This window comes from Pan paniscus, chromosome 8 (assembly GCF_029289425.2).
Source record: "Pan paniscus chromosome 8, NHGRI_mPanPan1-v2.0_pri, whole genome shotgun sequence".
In the NCBI taxonomy this organism is placed as follows: Eukaryota; Metazoa; Chordata; class Mammalia; order Primates; family Hominidae; genus Pan; species Pan paniscus.
In genome coordinates, this window is record NC_073257.2 from 98,707,617 (window position 1) to 98,728,326 (window position 20,710).

General features: G+C 47.4%; 1 protein-coding gene across 6 annotated transcripts in view; it reads left to right on the forward strand.

Moving 5' to 3' along the window:
- The window catches only part of LDB3 (LIM domain binding 3), a 70,180-nt gene that overhangs the window by 45,142 nt on the left and 4,328 nt on the right, over positions 1–20,710 (forward strand). For all 6 annotated transcript variants that reach the window (XM_034931022.2, XM_034931028.2, XM_034931024.2 and 3 more), the window contains 4 exons: positions 4,496–4,916; positions 6,109–6,289; positions 6,872–6,992; positions 14,287–14,402. In XM_034931022.2, the coding sequence (XP_034786913.1) occupies positions 4,496–4,916; positions 6,109–6,289; positions 6,872–6,992; positions 14,287–14,402 (839 nt within the window). The remainder of the gene's footprint in view (positions 1–4,495; positions 4,917–6,108; positions 6,290–6,871; positions 6,993–14,286; positions 14,403–20,710) is intronic.

A 20,710-nucleotide genomic window follows, 5' to 3' on the forward strand; every position in this document is an offset into this window, starting at 1 on the left:
CGGCGGCCAGGCGCTTGCGGAGAGCCGGGCCCGGCCCGGAGTGAGTCAGAAATCACCTTGTTTAATTACATATCCCCGAGCCCGCCGAGTGCGATAGGGGACTTTTGAACTTGCCAATTAGAGATGAAATATCGCCTTCTAATTTAGACTGGCTTAATTCCGTCACGCAAAAATAGCAACAGCCCCGGGGCTGCGAGATGGGATATCAGGTCTCTCCTGGCGTGACGGCGAGCTAGGCTGAAGGATGCAGAAGCTGAGGGCGGCGAAGCGCCACTGCCTGCTCGCCCCCCGCCGGAGTGGGGGTTGCGACGGGGGAACGGAGCTGCCGGGCCGGGCCACCGAGGCCGGGGAGGTTCCTTCTCTGGGTGGGTTAGCTCCCGGCAAGGAAGCCGTCAAATCGGGGTCCAGATTCTAGCCTGCCTCTGTGAGACCTCTGTGTTGTGGGGGCTTAGAAAAGGAGGTGGATCCGGGAGTCTGTAAGGCCTTCCGATGGGGGGAAGCGACTGCCAGGCAGGGGGAATAGGGTTAGTACTGCTGGAGGGAGGCAGGAAAGTGGGCCAGGGCCCTGTTTACTTGAAAGGGGGCGTACTAAAGCCTGTTTTGCTGCTTGGGGAGTTTCTAAGCGGGCATCTGCTGTTGAGTCTGGCAGCCTGAGCTCGTTTCAGCTAAGCAGTTCACCAGCTGGATGACTTGGAGGCAGCCATTTAAGCTCTCCAAGTCTCAGTTCCTCATCTGTAAAATGGACTTGCAAATATTATCTGCCTCCTTGGATTGCAGCGAGTAATAAGGCACGTAAAGGGCCTGGCATGTGGAAGCGGTCATTTTGGTGAAGGCAGCACCACGCAATAGAAATTTCCTATTAGCCACATTTTTAAAAAATAAAAGAAAGCAAGTTAAATTCATTTTAATATATTTTCTTTGACTACATATATTTAAGATATCAGGCCGGACGCAGTGGCTCACGCCAGTAATCCCAGCACTTTGGGAGGCCGAGGCGGGTGGATCATAAGGTCAGGAGATCGAGACCACCAGGGTAACACGGTGAAACCCCGTCTCTACTAAAAAAATACAAAAAATTAGCCGGGCGTGGTGGCGGGCGCCTGTAGTCCCAGCTACTCGGGAGGCTATGGCAGGAGAATCGCTTGAACCCAGGAGGCAGAGGTGGCTGTGAAGCCGAGATTGCGCCACTGCACTCCAACTTGGGCAACAGAGCAAGGCTCCGTCTCAAAAAAAAAATATATATATATATATATATAATTTCAACATATAATCAATATAAAATAATTATTAATGTGCCTTCAAAATCTGGTGTGTGTGTTACACTAACGGCACTTCTCGGTCGGACTAGCCACATTTCAGCTGCTCATCGGCCACGTAGCACTATGTATTGGACACCGCAGGATTAGGGCTTCTGGTCTTAATCTTTTTATTTTTTGAGATGGAATTTCTCTTTTGTTGCCCAGACTGGAGTACAATGGCGCAACTTCGGCTCACTGCAACCTCCACCTCCCGGGTTCAAGAGATTCTCCTGCCTTAGCCTCCCGAGTAGCTGGGTTTACAAGGCGCCCACCACCATGCCCGGCTAGTAGAAGTTTTAGTAGAGACGGGGGTTTCACCATGTTGGCCAGGCTGATCTCGAACTCCTAACCTCAAGTGATCCACCGGCCTCGGTCTTCCAAAGTGCCGGGATTACAGGCGTGAGCCACCGTGCCCAGCCAATCTTAATCTTTTTTAGCAGAGAATTGCACTTTACAAAGAAAGGAAAGAAAATGTTGCACAGAACCCCCTTATATATAACAGAGGGATGAAGCTGCTCTGAAGTTGTGCTAGATCACCTCTCCCTGCTCTCTGTCCCTGGTGGTGTTCCTGGAATCACTTCTTCCCCCAGCATTTTGAGATTCTCTGCAAAGTTGTTAGGGAGGGTGACAATACCTCAAATTTGGGCTGTACACATTTACAAAATCCATTCACTATGTCACCCCAGCAGGTCCCCAGCATGCCCTGTGGGGCAGGCAGGGCGTCAGGCATTCCACCACCACTGAATAGACCTCAGTCTCAGGTTATCTGACTTCAAGATGTTCCATTTCCCTTCCCTCCTCTCCCCCAACCCTAGGCGCTACCAGTCTAACTGGGCTGGGCTTCCCTAGGTGAGCAGCAGGCCATGAGACAGGCTGACAGTACATCTGACCCTGACACCCAGGTTGCCGCCATCCTTGCCATCCTCACTCACATTTAGTGACACACTATGCCAGGTACTAGGCTACGCTCTTTATATTTCTTACCTTCCCTTAATCCTCATAATAACCTTGTGAGATACTAAGAATCAGTATTGCCAGTTTTAGATGAAGAAATTGAGGCCCAGAGAGGTTAAGGAACTTGCCCAAGGACACAAAACCAGGAGGTAGTAGAGCTGGATCCTGCAGCTAGGGCTCTTGGCTATGCTATCAAGACTCCACAGCAGGGGGTCTCCTTCATGTTGAAAATGACTCCTCCCTGACATGTTGCACTGAGATTTTCTAGAAATTGGACTCATATTCTTTACAGAGGCAGCTTGGGATGATAGAATGAATGGTTTTGGAGATGTATTCCCACTTACTAGCTCTGTCTGAGCCTCAGTGACCTCAAGTGTAAAGAGGGAATAATGTGAAGACCGATTCAGATGACAGATGCTATGTGCCTCGTTACCCCTAAAGGGGAGGAAGATTCCTTATGGAGAAGGTGTTATCTTTTTTTTTTTTTTTGAGACGGAGTCTCGCTCTGTTGCCCAGGCTGGAGTGCAGTGGTACGATCTCGGCTCACTGCAAGCTCTGCCTCCTGGGTTCACGCCATTCTCCTGCCTCAGCCTCCTGAGTAGCTGGGACTACAGGCACCCGCCACCACACCCAGCTAATTTTTTGTATTTTTTTAGTAGAGATGGGGTTTCACCGCGTTAGCCAGGATGGTCTCGATCTCCTGACCTCATGATCTGCCCAGCTCGGCCTCCCAAAGTGCTGGGATTACAGGCGTGAGCCACCATGCCCAACCGGTATTATCTTTTGAAGGCCTCACTGGCAGGATGGCTCCAGGGCAGGGCTGTGGAGGGTTTTATCTCTTCTTCCTTCAACAACATGGATGGATCCTATCTACCTGGTCCCTACTCACCCCCAGCACAGGGATTTCCAGCTCACCCAGCTCTGAAGGGTGGGTCACCTGGGAGTGGAAGGTGCAGAGTGGGAGCCACAGGCTGCCCCAGGTGGCCCAGGGGAACCAGGTGGGAAAGAGAGACTGGAGGTGGGGCCAGGGTCTTAGGCCCTAAGGAAAACCTTCCTCTCCAGGTTGAGGCTGGAGTATGGGGTGGGGGGCAGAGGCGGGGTGTGGGTGCAGGGACTGCCTCAATGCAGTCCATCCTGCCCAGACTGAGCTCAGGAATGGGGAGGGAGGCTGTGCTGACATGCTTCCTAGGGTTGGGGGAATGAGGCCTCTTTGCTGAGGAGCAGACTGAAATGTGGTGAGGCTTCTGGAACCTCACTCGCTGGAAGAGGAAGCCAGCTGGACCTTGCCTGCAGGGTGCAGCTGGGTCTGCCCTGGCTAGGTGTTGAGGGCCCAGGCCGGAGAGGGCTGTGGGTAAGCAGTGGCAATGCTTTTTCTGTGCTGTGAGCCCAAAACGTTTTTCTGCTCTCAGGGAGCTGGAGGAGGGGGTGGTAGAAGTGAGGCGGTGCATTCTCTTCCCTGTGCTCTGACTGCCTGGGCAATCTTTAGACAGTCACTCAGACACACTCTCAGCTTCCACCAAAGCGATGTGGGAGTACAGGGGTCCCCCAGGGCAGCCACGGGCCAAGTGAGCAGCTACTTCTAGGCTGTGTCACCCTAGAGTCTCTGCCCAGCACCCTCTGAATGACTCCTTCAAGATCCCCCGCCCTAATCAAACCAAGACGGAATTGCCCCCCAATACAAATCAAGCCAAGCTGTTTTTCAAGAAAGTAATTGTAGCTAAACCTGAAACCTGAACCTGAAAACCCAGCTACCAGGTCACCTGTTTTGTCCTGAGGGCTGACCTAGGTCCAGGTTCAGCAAACTTATGCCAAGGGAGGTATTTCAGATGTCAAATCACTGGTCAGAGTGCAACTGAAAGCATCTTGCAGTCAAAGGCGAGCTGACCCACTCCCACCTCTCCCCGCCCAGGTACCCCCACCCCCACTCTGCGTCTTCTGCAGGCCTTGGGCAGTCAAGGCCTGGCGGAGCCCCACCCTGCACAGCTGCAGATATTTATAGCCATGTCCCTTTTCCAGCCCTGTCGAGGGTTCTGCTGTGCTTGCTCCCTAGCTCTGTGAACACCCTGCTGAGAATTCAAATCTGGGCCATCAAGAAGTTCAGGAACAAGTCTCCCAAAAAAACTGAAATTGTACTGCTCTAATGTTAAAGTCACCTTTTGCATTTCTCTGGCTAGGAGTGAGGGGAACTGGGAAGAATGAATTCCTGACACACCTTTCTTTGGGTTTTTTTTTGGCTTTTGCAGTGCCTGCATCTACCTACAGCCCGTCCCCAGGGGCCAATTACAGTCCCACTCCCTACACCCCCTCCCCTGCCCCTGCCTACACCCCCTCACCTGTCCCCACCTACACTCCATCCCCAGCACCAGCCTATACCCCCTCACCTGCCCCCAACTATAACCCTGCACCCTCGGTGGCCTACAGCGGGGGCCCTGCGGAGCCTGCCAGCCGTCCACCCTGGGTGACAGATGACAGCTTCTCCCAGAAGTTTGCCCCGGGCAAGAGCACCACCTCCATCAGCAAGCAGACCCTGCCCCGGGGAGGCCCAGCCTACACCCCAGCGGGTCCCCAGGTGCCACCACTTGCCAGAGGGACCGTCCAGAGGGCTGAGCGATTCCCAGCCAGCAGCCGGACTCCACTCTGCGGTCACTGCAACAATGTCATCCGGTATGGTCCAGCTGTGCCCCTGCACTGGGGCACTGGAAGGGCGTGTGTGTGGGGTGCTTGCCCACAGTCTGAGCCCTGGTTGGGAGAGATGGGGGTAGGAGGCAGGTGTAGGGAGAAAGCCTCGGGTCCTTCTGGCTTGCCCTCTGGTCTGACCTCTCTGAGCCTTAGCTGCCATACCTGTGTGACACCCACTCTCCCAGGGAGCTGGGAGGAATGGCATGAGGTATGTGGGTGAAGCTCCAGCAGGGTGCCTGGTGCCAGGAACTCCCCCTTGGGCTAAGGTTGAGGTCTGGGAATCACCAGGCTTGTCAGTAGGTTTACGGGGCATGTTGTAAGACAGTGTTGGTTTTGACCCAGTTTTCCTTTAGGGTTGCTTCTGGGTCTTTCCACAGACAGGCCTGGGCTGCTCAGGGGGTTGGTGGGCATCTGCCAGACTAAAATGAAAACAAGTGATTTCATACTTAGAAGCCATGGACCATGGGTGCTGTTGTTTGAATACAGTATGTTTGTGTGCATGTGTGGTGTGAGCTTATATACGTGAAAAATACACTTTTATTTAAAACTAAAGTAATACATACTCATTAGTGAAGAATTGGAAAACACAGAAAAGTAAAAATTAGAATATAAAAAAATGTCCTCATAGTCCCACTGTTCTGACTGCTAACCTGGAACTAGACAATACAAGTTTGTATCCTGGTCTACCACTTACTAGCCCTATGGCCTTAAACAAGTTGTTCAAACTCTGTGTGCCTCAATTTCCCTATCTAAAAATGGGTATTATAATAGTACCTAGTGCATAGGATTGTTGTGAGAATTAAGCAAGTTAATAAATGCAAAAGTCTTCTTGAATAGAGCCTGACACAGAGTAATCACTTAATAAGTGTTAGCCATCAGCATCATCATTATTGCATTTCTTACTATCATTATCAGTGGTCAACTGAATTTTATAATATGTTTACCCAGTCCCCTATTGGTAGATGTTTGAGTTGCTTCCTGATTTTCTTTATTGTAAGTGATGCAACAATGAACACCTTTCTGCATGGAGCTTTCTCTGAATTTCACATTACTTCATCAGAACAGTCACAAAAGTCAGAGTTATTGGGTAAAAGTATAAACAGTGTTGGGGTTCTTCAAATATCTAATTCCAAGTTCTGGGAGCTGCCTTACTGGGTGCCATTCTCTGCTTCCCCAGGGGCCCATTTCTGGTAGCCATGGGCCGTTCTTGGCACCCTGAAGAGTTCACCTGTGCCTACTGCAAGACTTCCTTGGCAGATGTGTGCTTTGTGGAAGAGCAGAACAACGTTTACTGTGAGCGATGTTATGAGCAATTCTTTGCCCCGCTGTGTGCCAAGTGCAACACCAAAATTATGGGGGTAAGTGGGAGGCCTCCATTTCCTCTGACCCATGTCTCTTCCCCAGCCCTTCCCCAAGATCGTGGGATCCCATTAGGAAGCCAAGAAGTTGCTGGTAACAGAGAAAGCAACTCCATTTTTATCCTAAAAGGGAATTGGTTTGCCACCAATAAACTTGGGGATAAATGAACTTGATGCAAGAGATGATTGTGTGCCTGTTCCACACAGCTTGAAGTGGTGGTGGAACTTCTGCAAAGCAAGTGGTTGCTTCACAGCCTGACTTTACCACTCACCAGAATGTGGCCTTAACCCTCAATGCCCCTTTGGTAAATGACAGTAATAAGCAGTACCTCCTCCCAGGTTTAATGGGAGGATTAAGCATCACAGTTTATGTAAGAAAGCACAGAACCTGGCACCCAGCTGGAGAGTGACAACCCCTTCTCTGACGCCCCTGGGTCTTTCTTCAGAGTGACCAAGGCCTGCATCCTGAGCTCTCCTGCCCTGTTCCCTGGTAGGATGCTCGGGCAGTGGCTGGAGCCTGGTGGGGTAGTCAAGCCCGCTCCCTCTCTCCTTTCTGTCCTGAGCTTAGGCTCTTTCCCCCAGGAAGTAATGCATGCTTTGAGACAGACATGGCACACCACCTGCTTCGTCTGTGCGGCCTGCAAGAAGCCTTTTGGGAACAGCCTCTTCCACATGGAAGACGGGGAGCCCTACTGCGAGAAAGGTAGGAACACTTCGATGGCATGTGGGGAGGCCCCACAGCCTGGGAGAAAGGGGCAGGCACAGGGAACTAACTCCTGCCTAATCCATTCACATCCGACCACCCAGAGGCCTTTATTTCTGGAAGAAACTTTTGTTTTTGCTTTTAATGGCAGAATCATGCTAATATCACACAAAGGAAGTTAACTATCTCCCCTGCCCATATGGTTGCAGCTTTGGGGAGAGTGAGGTGCAGAGTCTATAGCTTATTTTATGCATCAAATATGTGGATCTGGTTAGGTGAGGTGGCTCACACCTTAATCCCAGCACTTTGGGAGGCCGAGGCAGAAGAATTGCTTGAGCCCAGGAGTTTGACACCAGCAACATAGCAAGACCCAGTCTCTACAAAAAATATAAACATTAGCCAGGTGTGGTGGTGCGTGCCTGTAGTCTCAGCTACTCAGGAGGCTGAAGTGGGAGGGTCGCTTGAGTCCAGGAGTTCGAGGCTGCAGTAACCTGTGATAGCACCACTGTATTCAGCCTAGGCAACAGAGTAAGATCCTGTATCTCAAAAAAAAAAAAAAAATGTAGATCACAAGTTGGCATCTTATGACCACTGGGAAACCTTTCAGGTTATTTTGATTTGGAGACCACAAGGTCTAGTCTGAAAAGGCCTTGGCTGTGGACTTTGTCCTTCATTCTATTCCTGGTTCCACTTTGGGCTGCTTTGTAAACCTGAGCAAGTTACTAACCTTCTCTGAGCCTTACTTTCCTCGTCTGTAAACACCTGCCTTACAGAGCTGTGGTGAGGATTAAACCAGAGAAGGCGTGTAGAGCATCAAATATGCGAGACCCCTTCCTCTGCCCCTGTGATATTTATCAGACTTTGATGTTCCTGCAGATTCCTGTAATCTCACGGAGTGAATTCAGAGTTTCTCTGTACCCCCAAAATGCTATAAGTTATCTTAAAATGCCAAGTAAATTATTGTAAATTCAAGAGACAAAGCACTTCATTAGATAGGTGGAAGTCAGTCACTCATTTATTCAGAGACTTCCCCCTTCAGAAAGGATTTGAAGCAGGTTCCAGAAAAGGTAACACAGACATGAAGGCTAAGACAGTAGAACCAGAAAATCAGAGGCGGGAAAAGCAGGCATGCTGATTATGAAGAATAACAGAGCTGCAGGGACTAACTGGGTAGCAAATTTGAGGGCAAAAAGAGAAACACAGTAAGTTAGTTTACTTTAAAATCAGAAAGGAGAAAACATTCAGTTCCTCAAGGGAAAAAGCAAAACAAAATAAAACTTCTTTCCCCTGACTGTAAATTAGAAAATAAACGTTTTGGCTGGGCGCGGTGGCTCACGCCTGTAATCCCAGCACTTTGAGAGGCCAAGGCAGGCGAATCACCTGAGGTCAGGAGTTCAAGACCAGCCTGGCCAAAATGGTGAAACCCCATCTCTACAAAAATACGAAAATTAGCCGAGCATGATGGCGGGCATCTGCAATCCCAGCTACTCGGGAGGCTGAGGTGGAAGAATCGCTTGAACCCGGGAGGCAGAGGTTGCAGTGAGCTGAGATACTGCCATTGCACTCCAGCCTGGGCGACACAGTGAGACTCCATCTGAAAAAAAGAAAGAAAGAAAGAAAAGAAACGTCTTGGGTTCTTGTACTAGTAAATGCCCTTCCCAGCTCTGAAGTTAACTGAATGACCTGAAACAAGTCACCTAGTTACTCTGTGCCTCAGTTTCTATATCTGTAAAAGGGAGAAGATAATACCAGACCTTTCCTTTCTCATGAGCATATGATATTGATCGGTAGTTAAAAAAAGAGCTGTTATGCTTATACAACTTGCTGTTATTCTTCTACTAAAAGCATTATAACTTCTATTATTTGAGATAAGCCGCAATTTGTGTCTGAGGCTTTTGAAAGAATGATAGATTTCCATTATCACTGCTGCCCCTCATCATAGCAACTCCCCCGAAAAGATTCTCAAAAATGATGTTTTGAGTAAGAAGATCCAGGAAGAAGACGGTCTAGCGTTAAGAGAAGACAGTGAGGAAGCAGATTTACCTTCAGACCTAGGTAACTGGAGAGACCCAGTTGATCCTCCCACCTCAGCCTGTAGATGGAACTTTAGACATCCGCTACCATGCCTAGCTAATTTTCATAATTTTTTGTAGAGATGAGGTCTTGCTATGTTGCCCAGGCTGGTCTTGAAATCCAGGGCTCAAGCAATCCTCCTGCCTTGGCCTCCTGAAGTGCTGGGATTACAGGCATGAGCCACCGTGCCTATTTTTGATTCTGTTCTATTTTTGATTTTGTAAGGAACCTCATACTGTTTTCCATAACGGCTGCACTGTGTTACAAACCCATTAACAGAGAATAAAGGTTCCAATTTCTCCGCAGCCTTGCAAACACTTGTTATTTTCTGTTTTTTAAAAAATAGTAGCTATCCTAATGGGTATGAGGTGAAACTTCATTTTTACATCTCGTCATTTTAATCAACAATTTGGAAGAAGACACAGAAGGGAGTCCTGTCAAATCTGCAGATTGAGCCAGAATGATAGGGTCTAGGCTGAAAAATGCTTCAGCTGGCTGCAAAGATAAGCTGACATCTGCATATAAAGGAGAGAGAGAGGTGGGTCAGCCCTTCACAGATGAACCTGCACCCGAGCAGTTCCCGAACCTGGCATCATGGTCACCTAGGGAACTTAACAAACTAGAGAGAAAATAGATTGTTTCAGACCTACCTCAGACCCACAGAAGCAGCATTTCATAGGGTGCCCCACCCTACCCAGGTGTTTCAGTTAGGTGTGGGAATCAGAAGTGTTTCTCAAAGTGTGGTCCCAACACCAGCAGCAACATCACCTGAGAACTTGTTAGAAATGCAGATCTTCAGGCCCCACCCCAGATCTGGTGAATCAGAAACTCTGGAGGGGAGCCTGGCATGCTGTGTTTCAACAAACCCTCCATGTGCTTCTGATGTTTGGGAACCATTGCTCTAGAAAAGTACCAAGCCCCTTTTCAACACAGAGCACCTGCAATTTGATGGACAGAAATCCTTTTACAATAGCAATAAAATCCATTAAATGTGAGGGTAGTAATTCAGCTTGGGACAAGAGAGAGTCAAAGAAAATTAGAAAGACTTAAAGGGAGAAATAAAGGAAGGAATAAATATATGAGGAGCTAGATTATACTCCTTGTGGAAAAGGCCCATGCATAGACTTTGTTCGGTACCAGCAATGTTCTCCTTTTGCAGAAATAACTTTTGCAGAAGTTGTGAAGAAAAACACCAACTTAAAAAAAAAGTGTTAGTATCAGACCCGTGCTACCAAATTTTAAAACAAAGTGATAATTCTCCAAATCATATGGAATCAAATTTAAAACAGAAAAATGAATCAGTGGGCAAGACAAGGCATTCCAGAAGTAAATTCAAGCCTTTGTTTTGTTTTGTTTTGTTTTTGAGATGGAGTCTCGCTCTGTTGCCCAGGCTGGAGTGCAGTGGCGCGATCTTGGCTCACTGCAAGCTCCACCTCTGGGGTTCATGCAATTCTCCTGCCTCAGCCTCCCAAGTAGCTGGGACTACAGGCTCCCACCACTGCACCCAGCTAATTTTTTGTATTTTTGGTAGAGACAGGGTTTCACCATGTTAGCCAGGATGGTCTCGATCTCCTGATCTCGTGATCTGCCCACCTTGGCCTCCCAAAGTGCTGGGATTACAGGCGTGAGCCACCGTGCTTGGCCTTTTTGTTTGTTTGTTTGTTTTGTTTTTGAGACAGAGTCTCGCTCTGTCACCCAGGCTGGAGTACAGTGGCATGCTATCTTGACTCACAGCAACCTCCGCCTTCTGGGTTCAAGCAATTCTCTGTCTCAGCCTCCCAAGTAGCTGGGATTACAGGCTCCCACCAACAGGCCTGGCTAATTTTTGTATTATTAGTAGAGATGGGGGGGTTTCACCATCTTGGCCAGGCTGGTCTTGAACTCCTGACCTCGTGATCTACCTGCCTCGACCTCCCAAAGTGCTGGGATTACAGGCGTGAGCCACCGCACCTGGCCAATTCAAGCCACTTTAATAGCTTAATCTGTGAAAAGCCAGTAAGAGAAGGAATCACTATTTAATTAGGTTGTTTGAACCATTTAATTTAATTTTTATATTTATTTAAATATGGAACACAGCCCAGCTTGGTGGCTCACGCCTGTAATCATAGTACTTTAGGAGGCCAAGGCAGGAGGACCCCTTGAGCCCAGGAGTTCAAGAACAGCTTGGACAATATAGGGAGACCCCATCTCTAAAACAAAAAAAAATTAAAGTAGCCGACCGTGGTGGTGCACACCTGTGGTCCCAGCTGCTCAGGAGCCTGAGGTGGGAGGATGGTTTGAGCCCAGGAAGTTGAGGTTGCAGTGAACTGTGACCACATCATTGCACTCCATCCTGTGTGACAGAGCAAGACTCAATCTAAAAAAAAAAAAAAAAAAAAAAAGATGATGGATGAATGGATAGGATGCATGGATAAATGGAGGAGGGAAGGCCAGGGAAAGCCTTCAGCAAGGCCATCTCATCACTCTTGGTTGGGGTATGTAGGGCATGAAGACTTCCCTGAAGGACAGCCTAGCACAAAGGATTGCAGAGATTCTCTCAGGTACAGAAAGTGGGGATGGTTTTTCAAGCCCAGGGCCTGGTTTGCACAGAGGCATGGAGGTGTAAGAGAAAGTCCAGGGCACCATGAGACCACCTGGGAGTGATGAGAAAGAAGTCGTAAGTGGGTGCAGGGCTTGTCCTCAGGTGGAGACGGGTCAGCCCATACCAGATAGTAGTAAGTTCTTGCAGAGCACAGAGTGAACTGCAACCTGGGCGGTAACTTTCTAAAGGAAGCAGAACGATGTTTTCTTAGCTCTGGCAAGGCAATGCATTTCTGCCTACTAAAGAAATTAAGTGTTCCATCAGAGAAGATTGATGGACTGGGATACATAAGAGCATTTGCATGACAAGCTACAATTAAGCACAAAAGGGGAAGCTATATATTGGAAAACACATGCAAGAGATAAGTGTAACTGATCAAAGCTCAATGCCAGGCTGATAAGGAGCTGGAGACAGCGTAAAGCCATAGAAGGAGGATGAACGTTGGAGTCCATCAGGACTGGGGCTACTCCTTATGACTTCTGTGATGGAACCTCTCCAGTCAGTTTCCTCCCCTTTAAAATGGGAATACTAGGCTGGGCGCGGTGGCTCATGCCTGTAATCCCAGCACTTTGGGAGGCCGAGGCAGGTGGATCACTTGAGGTCAGGAGTTCAAGACCAGCCTGGCCAAAATGGTGAAACCCTGTCTCTACTGAAAATACAAAAATTAGCCAGGCTTGGTGGCACATGCCTGCAATCCCAGCTACTTGGGAGGCTGAGGTGGGAGAACTACTTGAACCCTGGGGGACAGAGGTTGCAGTGAGCTGAGATTGTGCCACTGCACTCCACCTGGGTGACAGAGTGAGAGTCCGCCTCAAAAAATAAATAGGCTGGGCGCGGTGGCTCACGCCTGTAATCCCAGAACTTTGGGAGGCAGAGGCGGGTGGATCACAGGGTCAAGAGATCGAGACCATCCTGGCCAACATGGTGAAGCCCCATCTCTACTAAAAATAAAAATATATAGCTGGGTGTGGTGGCGCGTGCCTGCCCTCCCAGCTACTTGGGAGGCTGAGGCAGGAGAATTGCTTGAACCCAGGAGGCGGAGGTTGCAGTGAGCTGAGATCATGCCACTGCACTCCATCCTGGTGACAGAGTGAGACTCCGTCGCAAAATAAATAAATAAATAAATAAATAAATAAATAAATAAATAAATAAAATAGATAAATAAATAGGGAATATTATCTCTTCACAGAGATGTCATGAGGATTAAACAGGAGGCATAATGGCACTCAAATCATTGTTCCTTTCCCTCTTTGCATCAGTTATGAAGACTTTCAAAATAAGAGCCAACATTTTTGAGTGTTTGTGCCAAATACTTCACTTACATTATCTTATTTAATCCACTCAAAACCCCATGAGTTCGGTACAATAATTATTCCCATTATATAGATGAGAAGGTTGAGGCCTTGAGAAGTTACGCCACTTGCCCCAGGTTTGAACATTTCTTAATAGAGTTGGGATTTGAACCCAGCTCTTCCTTTATTCAGAGTCCAATTTTGTAACCCCCATGGCACACTGGCACTCAGTAAGACGTGGTCTAAGACAATGAATGGACATACTATCCACAAGAAGAACAGGAAATCACTTAAGAAAAAGCCAACTGTGGAAGAGTTATGGAGGAATGCGTACACTTCTCAGGAGGGATGAAGGCTTTGTAAACGGGATGGAGCTTTTCTAGAATAATCTAGAGATGTTCTACAGTCAGTGTGGTAGAACTGTAGCCCCTTTGGGCCTAGAGAGGACAGCTGCCCTGGTGAAGGAGCACAGAACCTGACCCACTGTGCTTCAGCTGTGGGATGCTGGCTGGGCCCTTCACCTCTTTGAGTCTCAATTTTCTCATCCACAAAACAAAACAAAAACATAATAATAGTTCAATTTCTGAGGGATTTTGTGATGATCAGTTTCATTCATTGATGAACTGATTGATTGGTTAATGCATTCATTCCCTATATATGTTTTGGATATTGACTGTGTGTCAGGCATTGTGCTGGGAGTGCAAAGAAAGCTAAGATGTAGTCCCTGACATTGAGACACTTGTAAATAACACCATCCATGTGAAAATGCTTGGTAAATTGCAAAGCATCATATCAATAATATTTAATAGCATTATCTCCTTGGTTGGGGGTAGGGAAGAAGGAGGAGGACATGCCCCAATAAAGTAGTTCAAATACTGTTTATAGTAGTAAAAACTTGTTGTCAACACAAATGCCCCATGACAGAAGAATGGCCAAGCAAAGAAAATTCTATAACTCTTAAATACGTTGGACCCACCTTCTTCCAAACTAAGCATAGATGTTTGGAAATGTGGATTGTTTTCTCTTTGGGGCTTGATCCGTTTGGTCTATTAGAGGTGACAGAAGCAGAGGAGACAATCTCCCTGCAGAAGGTTGATGACAATTCCAGAAAGTGTTTGCAAATCAAACCAGCACAAGATGGTGTCTAAGCCTGGGTCTGAACAACATCAATGCAATGATTGGAAAATGGAAAACTATCAGTCATGTAACTGAGTATTTCATCTGTGAGATGACAAACAACCAATTAGATTTCACCCCCTGCTTCTGCCCACTGATTTGGGGTTTGTCTTGGCTTGGGTCCCCGCTGCCCCCCCCGGGTGCGTGGTCTTCACTCTGCTTTTCATTTCAGACTACATCAATCTGTTCAGCACCAAGTGCCATGGCTGCGATTTCCCCGTGGAGGCTGGCGACAAGTTTATCGAAGCCCTGGGCCACACTTGGCACGACACCTGCTTCATTTGCGCAGTATGTCTCTAGCTTGGGGCTCTGGCTTTCTGAGAAGAGGCAGGAGGGAGGAAGTGGGAGCCAGATGACCAACCTCTACATACCTTGCCACGCTAGCTTTCTGACATCCTGATCATTTTTAAAAGCTGGCAAACACCATGATGCCTCGATACATCACAGTCGAACAAAGTTTCATTCCTAATAATTATTTATAAACCAATGTGGCTTTGTTACTTTCCATTTCGTTAAGGACAACAGAGTGTCCCAGGGTTTGGCAAACCAGCGGCTTGTCTCACCAGCAGTGTTGTCAGTGGGCAAAAGCAGCAGATGATGCTTGGCTTTGAGAGTGGCAGTTGGCTTCCCATGGTTATATGTCACTTCAGATATGATGGAGTGACTTGAAGGTTTTCCCCTCCAAATTGTTACCCCAAACACTAGATTGGAGCTGACTAATCCTATGAAAAGCTGAGATAGGGTTTCTCTTGGTAGCACCTTTGGAAAGCAAGACTGAGTACCATTTTATTTTCCTAAGTGGTCCTTTCCTGATATATAGCTGCCAGGAGATAAGCCCTGGATTAACTATTAACTGTGTGCTACTTATTTCTGCTGAACAGCCGGGTCACTTTTAGTATGAGACTGGCATTTTCCTTCTGAGGGTTTTGGGTTGGGGTGGGCACATGATGGTGAGCCTACAGACATTTAGACTCTGAAGGAGAGGTAGGAAACAGTCATCCCTGAGAAAGCCCCCTAATGTCAATCTGTCATTGCCTAATCTCGATTTGAGATTTTTTTTTTTTTTTTTTGAGATGGAGTTTCTGCTCTTGTTGCCCAGGCTGGAGTACAGTGGCATGATCTCGGTTCATTGCAACCTCTGCCTCCTGGGTTCAAGCGATTCTTCTGCTTCAGCCTCCTGAGTAGCTGGGACTACAGGCACATGCCACCATGCCTGGCTAATTTTGTGTATTTTTAGTAGAGAGGGGATTTCACCATGTTGGCCAGACTGGTCTCAAACTCCTGACCTCAGGTGATTCACCCACCTTGGCCTCCCAAAGTTGTGGGAATACAGGCGTGAGCCACCACGCCTGGCCGATTTGGGAAAATTAAGACACCTCTACTATTTTTTTTTAACCAGAGTGTCTCAAGGTAAATTTTGGAAATGTATGAAATATCTGTACAGTTTTTACTTGAATAATTTTTATAGACTTCTGACATAGGATGACCCTAGTCATAAAGTTTACGGCCATATACTTTTGGTTCCACACTTCGCTTCCATACCCCGCCATCTGTGGGACACACTGTATTCACTCTGTGTGTCGGTTTGCTAGGGCTGTCTTGACAAATTACTGCAAACTGATGGCTCAAACAACAGAAATGAATGCTTTCACAGTTCAGGAGGCCAGAAGTCCTAAATCAAGGTGCTGACAGGAGGCCATAGTCTCTCTCCGAGCTACTAGCGGTTGCTAGCAATCCTTGGCATTTCTTGGCTTGCAGCTGTGTAACTCCAATCCCTGCCTCCATTGTCACAAGCCTGTCTCCCCTCTGTGTGTGTCTTCACATGACATTCTCCTCTGAGTGTGTCTGTCTCTGTGTGGGTCTCCTTTTTTTTTTTTTTTTTTTGAGATGGAGTTTCCCTCTTGTTGCCCAGGCTGGGGTGCAATGGCATGATCACGGCTCACGGCAAACTCTGCCTTCTTGCATGTGAATTTTGTGGAATACAATTCAACCCCTTAACACTCTGATTTTCTAGCTCTTTGAACAGATTCTCTAGTTGTCTTTTAGGGTGTTTTAAATACATCCCCTCCAAAAAGAGACAATGGTGTAAGTATACTGGCTTTGGGTTTGTCCCCTGCAGAGTCATAGCTCCCCTGTGTCAGGCACAGCACAGGGCTCTCTGAACCTTACATTCAAGCCATGGCTTGTCTAGTCCTGAGGCACTGCCTGCACATCTGGTTACCCAACTTCTGGAAGGATCCAAGAGACTTGGGGAAGGTCCAGGAAGACAGTGGCACAGAAGGCCTGTTTTCCATGGGCAGGCTGATGAGAGGTCTGTGTCACATGCAGAGGGAATCGTGGCAAAGGTGAGTGTGGGTCTGCTTCTGCAAGCCTCGCAATTTCAGCTGAGTCACAACAGCAAAAGTCCAAGAGAGAGACCAGAAGAAGGCGTAAAGCTTGGGGTGGCTAAGGCTGATATTACAAATAAGTTCCAGAGAGTGAAGTCCAGCCTGTGAGAGGCCCATAGCACTGCCCTTTAGAGGATCAACATGGAGATCGTTAGGTCTCCCTCCAAACCAGCCTGCATGATACTCACTGCTCTGTCAACATATAGCAAAGTGGAACATGGTTCTTTTGTTTGTTTGTTTGTTTGTTTGTTTGTTTTGAGACAAAGTCTTGCTCTGTCGCCAGACTGGAGTGCAGTGGTGCGATCTTGGCTCACTGCAACCTCCACCTCCCAGGTTCAAGCAATTCTCTGCCTCAGGCTCCTGAGTAGCTGGGATTATAGGCGCCTGCCACCACACCTGGCTAATTTTTGTATTTTTAGTAGAGACGGGGTTTCACCATCTTGGCCAGGCTGGTCTTGAACTCCTGACCTCATGAGCCACCCACCTCGGCCTCCCAAAGTGCTGGGATTACAGGTGTGAGCCACCACACCCAGCCGGAACATGGTCTTAACATTGGGAAGAAATCTTTTGATTGGAAAACTTTGAGGGACTTGAGGGATTTTTTTTTTTTTTTTTTTTTTTTTGGTCCTCTTTCTATCACTTCATATTTCCAAATCACTTTTGATGAGCATGTATTTTCCTGTAACTTCCAAAAAATTAGTAAGAGAAAGATCTGGAGTAGCTCTCCCAGCTGATGTGCTGTTTTCTCACCAGTGAGATCTCAGGATAGCACATTCTTTAGACTAACTCAGTTTACCAAATATTCCTGGCATTTGGGCAGTACAAGAGTGTTCCAGAACAAGTCTCTACCCTGACGGAATCTAGAATCTTGAAAGGTGAACAAAGCAACAGATGTGAGCAATTCAAAAGTAGAACAGGACAGTGTCCCTCAAGTCCAAAGCATATAAAGTGAAGGCTGGGAGCCTGAGAAGTGCACTGTGGGTCAGGGTGAAAGTTAAGCTTCTGTCTGGCGTCGACACTTGAGTTCCAATGGAAAGGGTCCGACCTTAGTGGAGGAAAAATGTCTTACCCATCCCTCTTTTGCTCTAAGTCTTGCCCTTCCCCACTGGTGCGGGTATCAGGAGGGGATGGGCAGTAATATAACTTTTGTAGGCAGACCTAGGGGCTGCTGCAGCTGGCCTAGTTTATTACCCTAACTCTGCTGGGACTTGCAGTCAGCACTGTCCATGGTCGCTACCCTTTTATAGCCAGGCCCTGATGTCACCCAGCCACAGAGCCTGGGGGTTGGACCATCCCTGTTGCCCCCTGTGCTGGGTGGGCAGAAGGCCTCCTCCACCATGAAGCCACCTTGCACCAAGAAGACACTGGGCACAACTCCTTATGAGGGTTCCCACCCTCAGCCCCATCTCACCTATGAGCCATCTTTGAGGTTCTGTCCCTTTCTCATTTGTTGGTCTTCAGTCCCTGGACACCTTCTCTCCCCAGCCTGACTCATCCCAAAGTTCTCACAAGCAACCAGCATTGTCCCAGTCCAGGTATGGTCTCCCACCCACAGCTGCAGTCATTGACAGGCTGACTCATTCCAGAGATGCCTTTCTGTCTTCCCTAAAGCCCATTCTCACCAGTTAGATCTTGGGTGTCCATCTTTTTGCATAGTCTTTAAATTGTCACCAGCAGCTTGAGGCCTCCACACGAGCCTGGTTATACTCAGCATCACTGCATCCACCTGGGATGTTTTCAAACACTTTTGCAGCTCATTAGCTCCCAGAACCCACTGGAAGCCCTGTGTGATCCTAGGTATAACGTCCCCAACTGGACCATCAGAGCCTTGCACATGGGGCTAGCGTGGTGCCCTTTTCCTCTCCAACTCTCTTGGACTGAATACATGCATATTGCCCCAAGCTCAACTCAAGGGGGTGATTTCTCTGTCTCCATGGGGGATACCTGTATGTGGGGACTCCACGTGCACTCCTCTTGATGTCAGTGTCCTGGAGATGGCTCCCAATTCTGCCCCCCAGCAGGGATCTTCACTGCCCTCTCCTAGGCTGGGACCCATGCCAGCCAATGTGATTTCCTGGCAGACTCTGACCTACTGGCATATTGCCAACCCAGGGCCCAGCTTACATACTAGTAGTCCAGCAAACTCAGAGGGCTACATCTGTACAAACCCATAAACCCAGATCAATTTCAAGTAAACACAGTCCCTTTCTTCTATGGGGTAGGGGAAAAATTAGCATAGAACTGGAGTCTTACAGACATGGACAGAGATTCCCAGCCTACAACTTACTAGGTCTGTGACTTAAGGAAGACATATGGGCCCTCTGAGCCCCAGTTTTTTCAGCTGTGAAGTGGGAGAAAGGCTTACCTACTTTATAAGGTTTTCATGAGAATTAAATGAGCTGCTGTATATAGAGTGTCTGGCATCCTGCTTGGTCCATGGTAGTCCCCACAAATATTAATTAGTTCTCTTCTTTCTGGGATGCCTCCAGCCTCAGACTATATGTTGTCATCATGGGGATATAGAATTTCATCTCTTGGGCTGGGCGTGGTGGCTCACGCCTGTAATCCCAGCACTTTGGGAGGCCAAAGCAGGTGGATTGCTTGAGGTCAGGAGTTTGAAACCAGCCTGGCCAACATGGTGAAACCCTGTCTCTACTAAACTACAAAAAAAATTAGCTGAGTATGGTGGTGGGCGCCTGTAATCCCAGCTACTAGGGAGGCTGAGGCAGGAGAATTGCTTGAATCCGGGAGGCAGAGGTTGAAGTGAGCTGAGATCGCGCCACTGCACTCCAGCCTGGGTGACAGAGTGAGACTCCATCTCAAAAAAAAAAAAGAATTTCATCTCTTTTTTTTTTTTTTGTATATTTCTCTGCATACTTTTCCATATCTACCTTTTTTTTTTTTTTTTTTTTTTGAGACGGAATCTCGCTCTGTCGCCCAGGCTGGGGTACAGTGGCGCGATCTCAGCTCACTGAAACCTCCGTCTTCCGGGTTCAAGTGATTCTCTTGCCTCAGCCTCCTGAGTAGCTGGGATTACCAGTGCGCACCACCACACCCGGCTAATTTTTGTATTTTTAGTAGAGACAAGGTTTCACCATGTTGGTCAGGCTGATCTCAAACTCCTGATCTCGTGGTCCTCCTGCCTCGGCCTCCCAAAATGCTGGGATTGCAGGCGTGAGCCACCATGCCTGGCCCATCTCTCTTTTTAAATGGTGGCATTCCATTGGAAAAATACACCATGAAAATTTACTAAATCATCTCCCTATTGAGAGAAATTTTAGTAGTTTTCAGTTTCTAGTTGAGCACAGGTTGTTTTGTTGTTCTGCAGAGTTGCTTCTGCAGGATAAAATTCTCTAGCATGGCATTACTGGGTTACAGGGTAGTCACATCTCAATGGTTCTTGTTCAACATGGCCAGATTCCCTATGGAACACTGAGCTCACTCACGTGTCTCTAGCAGTGCACGAGTAGGCCTTGTTCCTTTTTGGCATTGCTGATTTTTGATTGAATACTTTTTTTTTTTTTAAGCTTTTTGGCTACAGGCATATTAGGTTAAAGGTGACAGGCCATTGAGGTTTTTTTGTTTTATTTGTCTTGCTAGATTAATATGTGTCTAGTGGTATCTCAGGGCAGTTTTTCTTGTAATTTTTTAAACTAATTTTCTTTTCTTTCTTTCTTTTTTTTTTTTTTTTTTTTTTTTTGGTAGAGACAGAGGCTCACTATGTTGCCCAGGCTGGTCTCAAACACCTGGCCTCAAACGATCCTCCTGCCTTGACCTTCCAAAGTGTAGGGATTACAGGCATCAGCTACTGCGCCTGGAGTCAGGGGAGTTTTAATTTGCTTTTTCTTTAATTATTAGTGAGTACAATCTTCTCTGATGTGTTTGTTAGTTTACTAATGATTTTCTTTAGACGTGAATCCTCTCTGTGGTATATTGACTTGTGAACTTGTATTGACTCTATACATTTTGGATAGCATGAATTGGTCAGCTTCATAGTGTATATTTTCTCTATTCCATTAAATTTAATTAATTTCATTTGATTTTATTCTGTTCTTCAGGAATCTTAGTTTTTATATAGTCCAACTCATGTACTCTGCTTCCGTCATTAAGAATTCATAGTGGGAGAAATAGGCTGTTGCCTTTTCTCTGGAATGCATGGGGCAAGGCTGTTTGTTTGTTTGTTTGTTTGCTTTAGAGAGTCTTGCTATG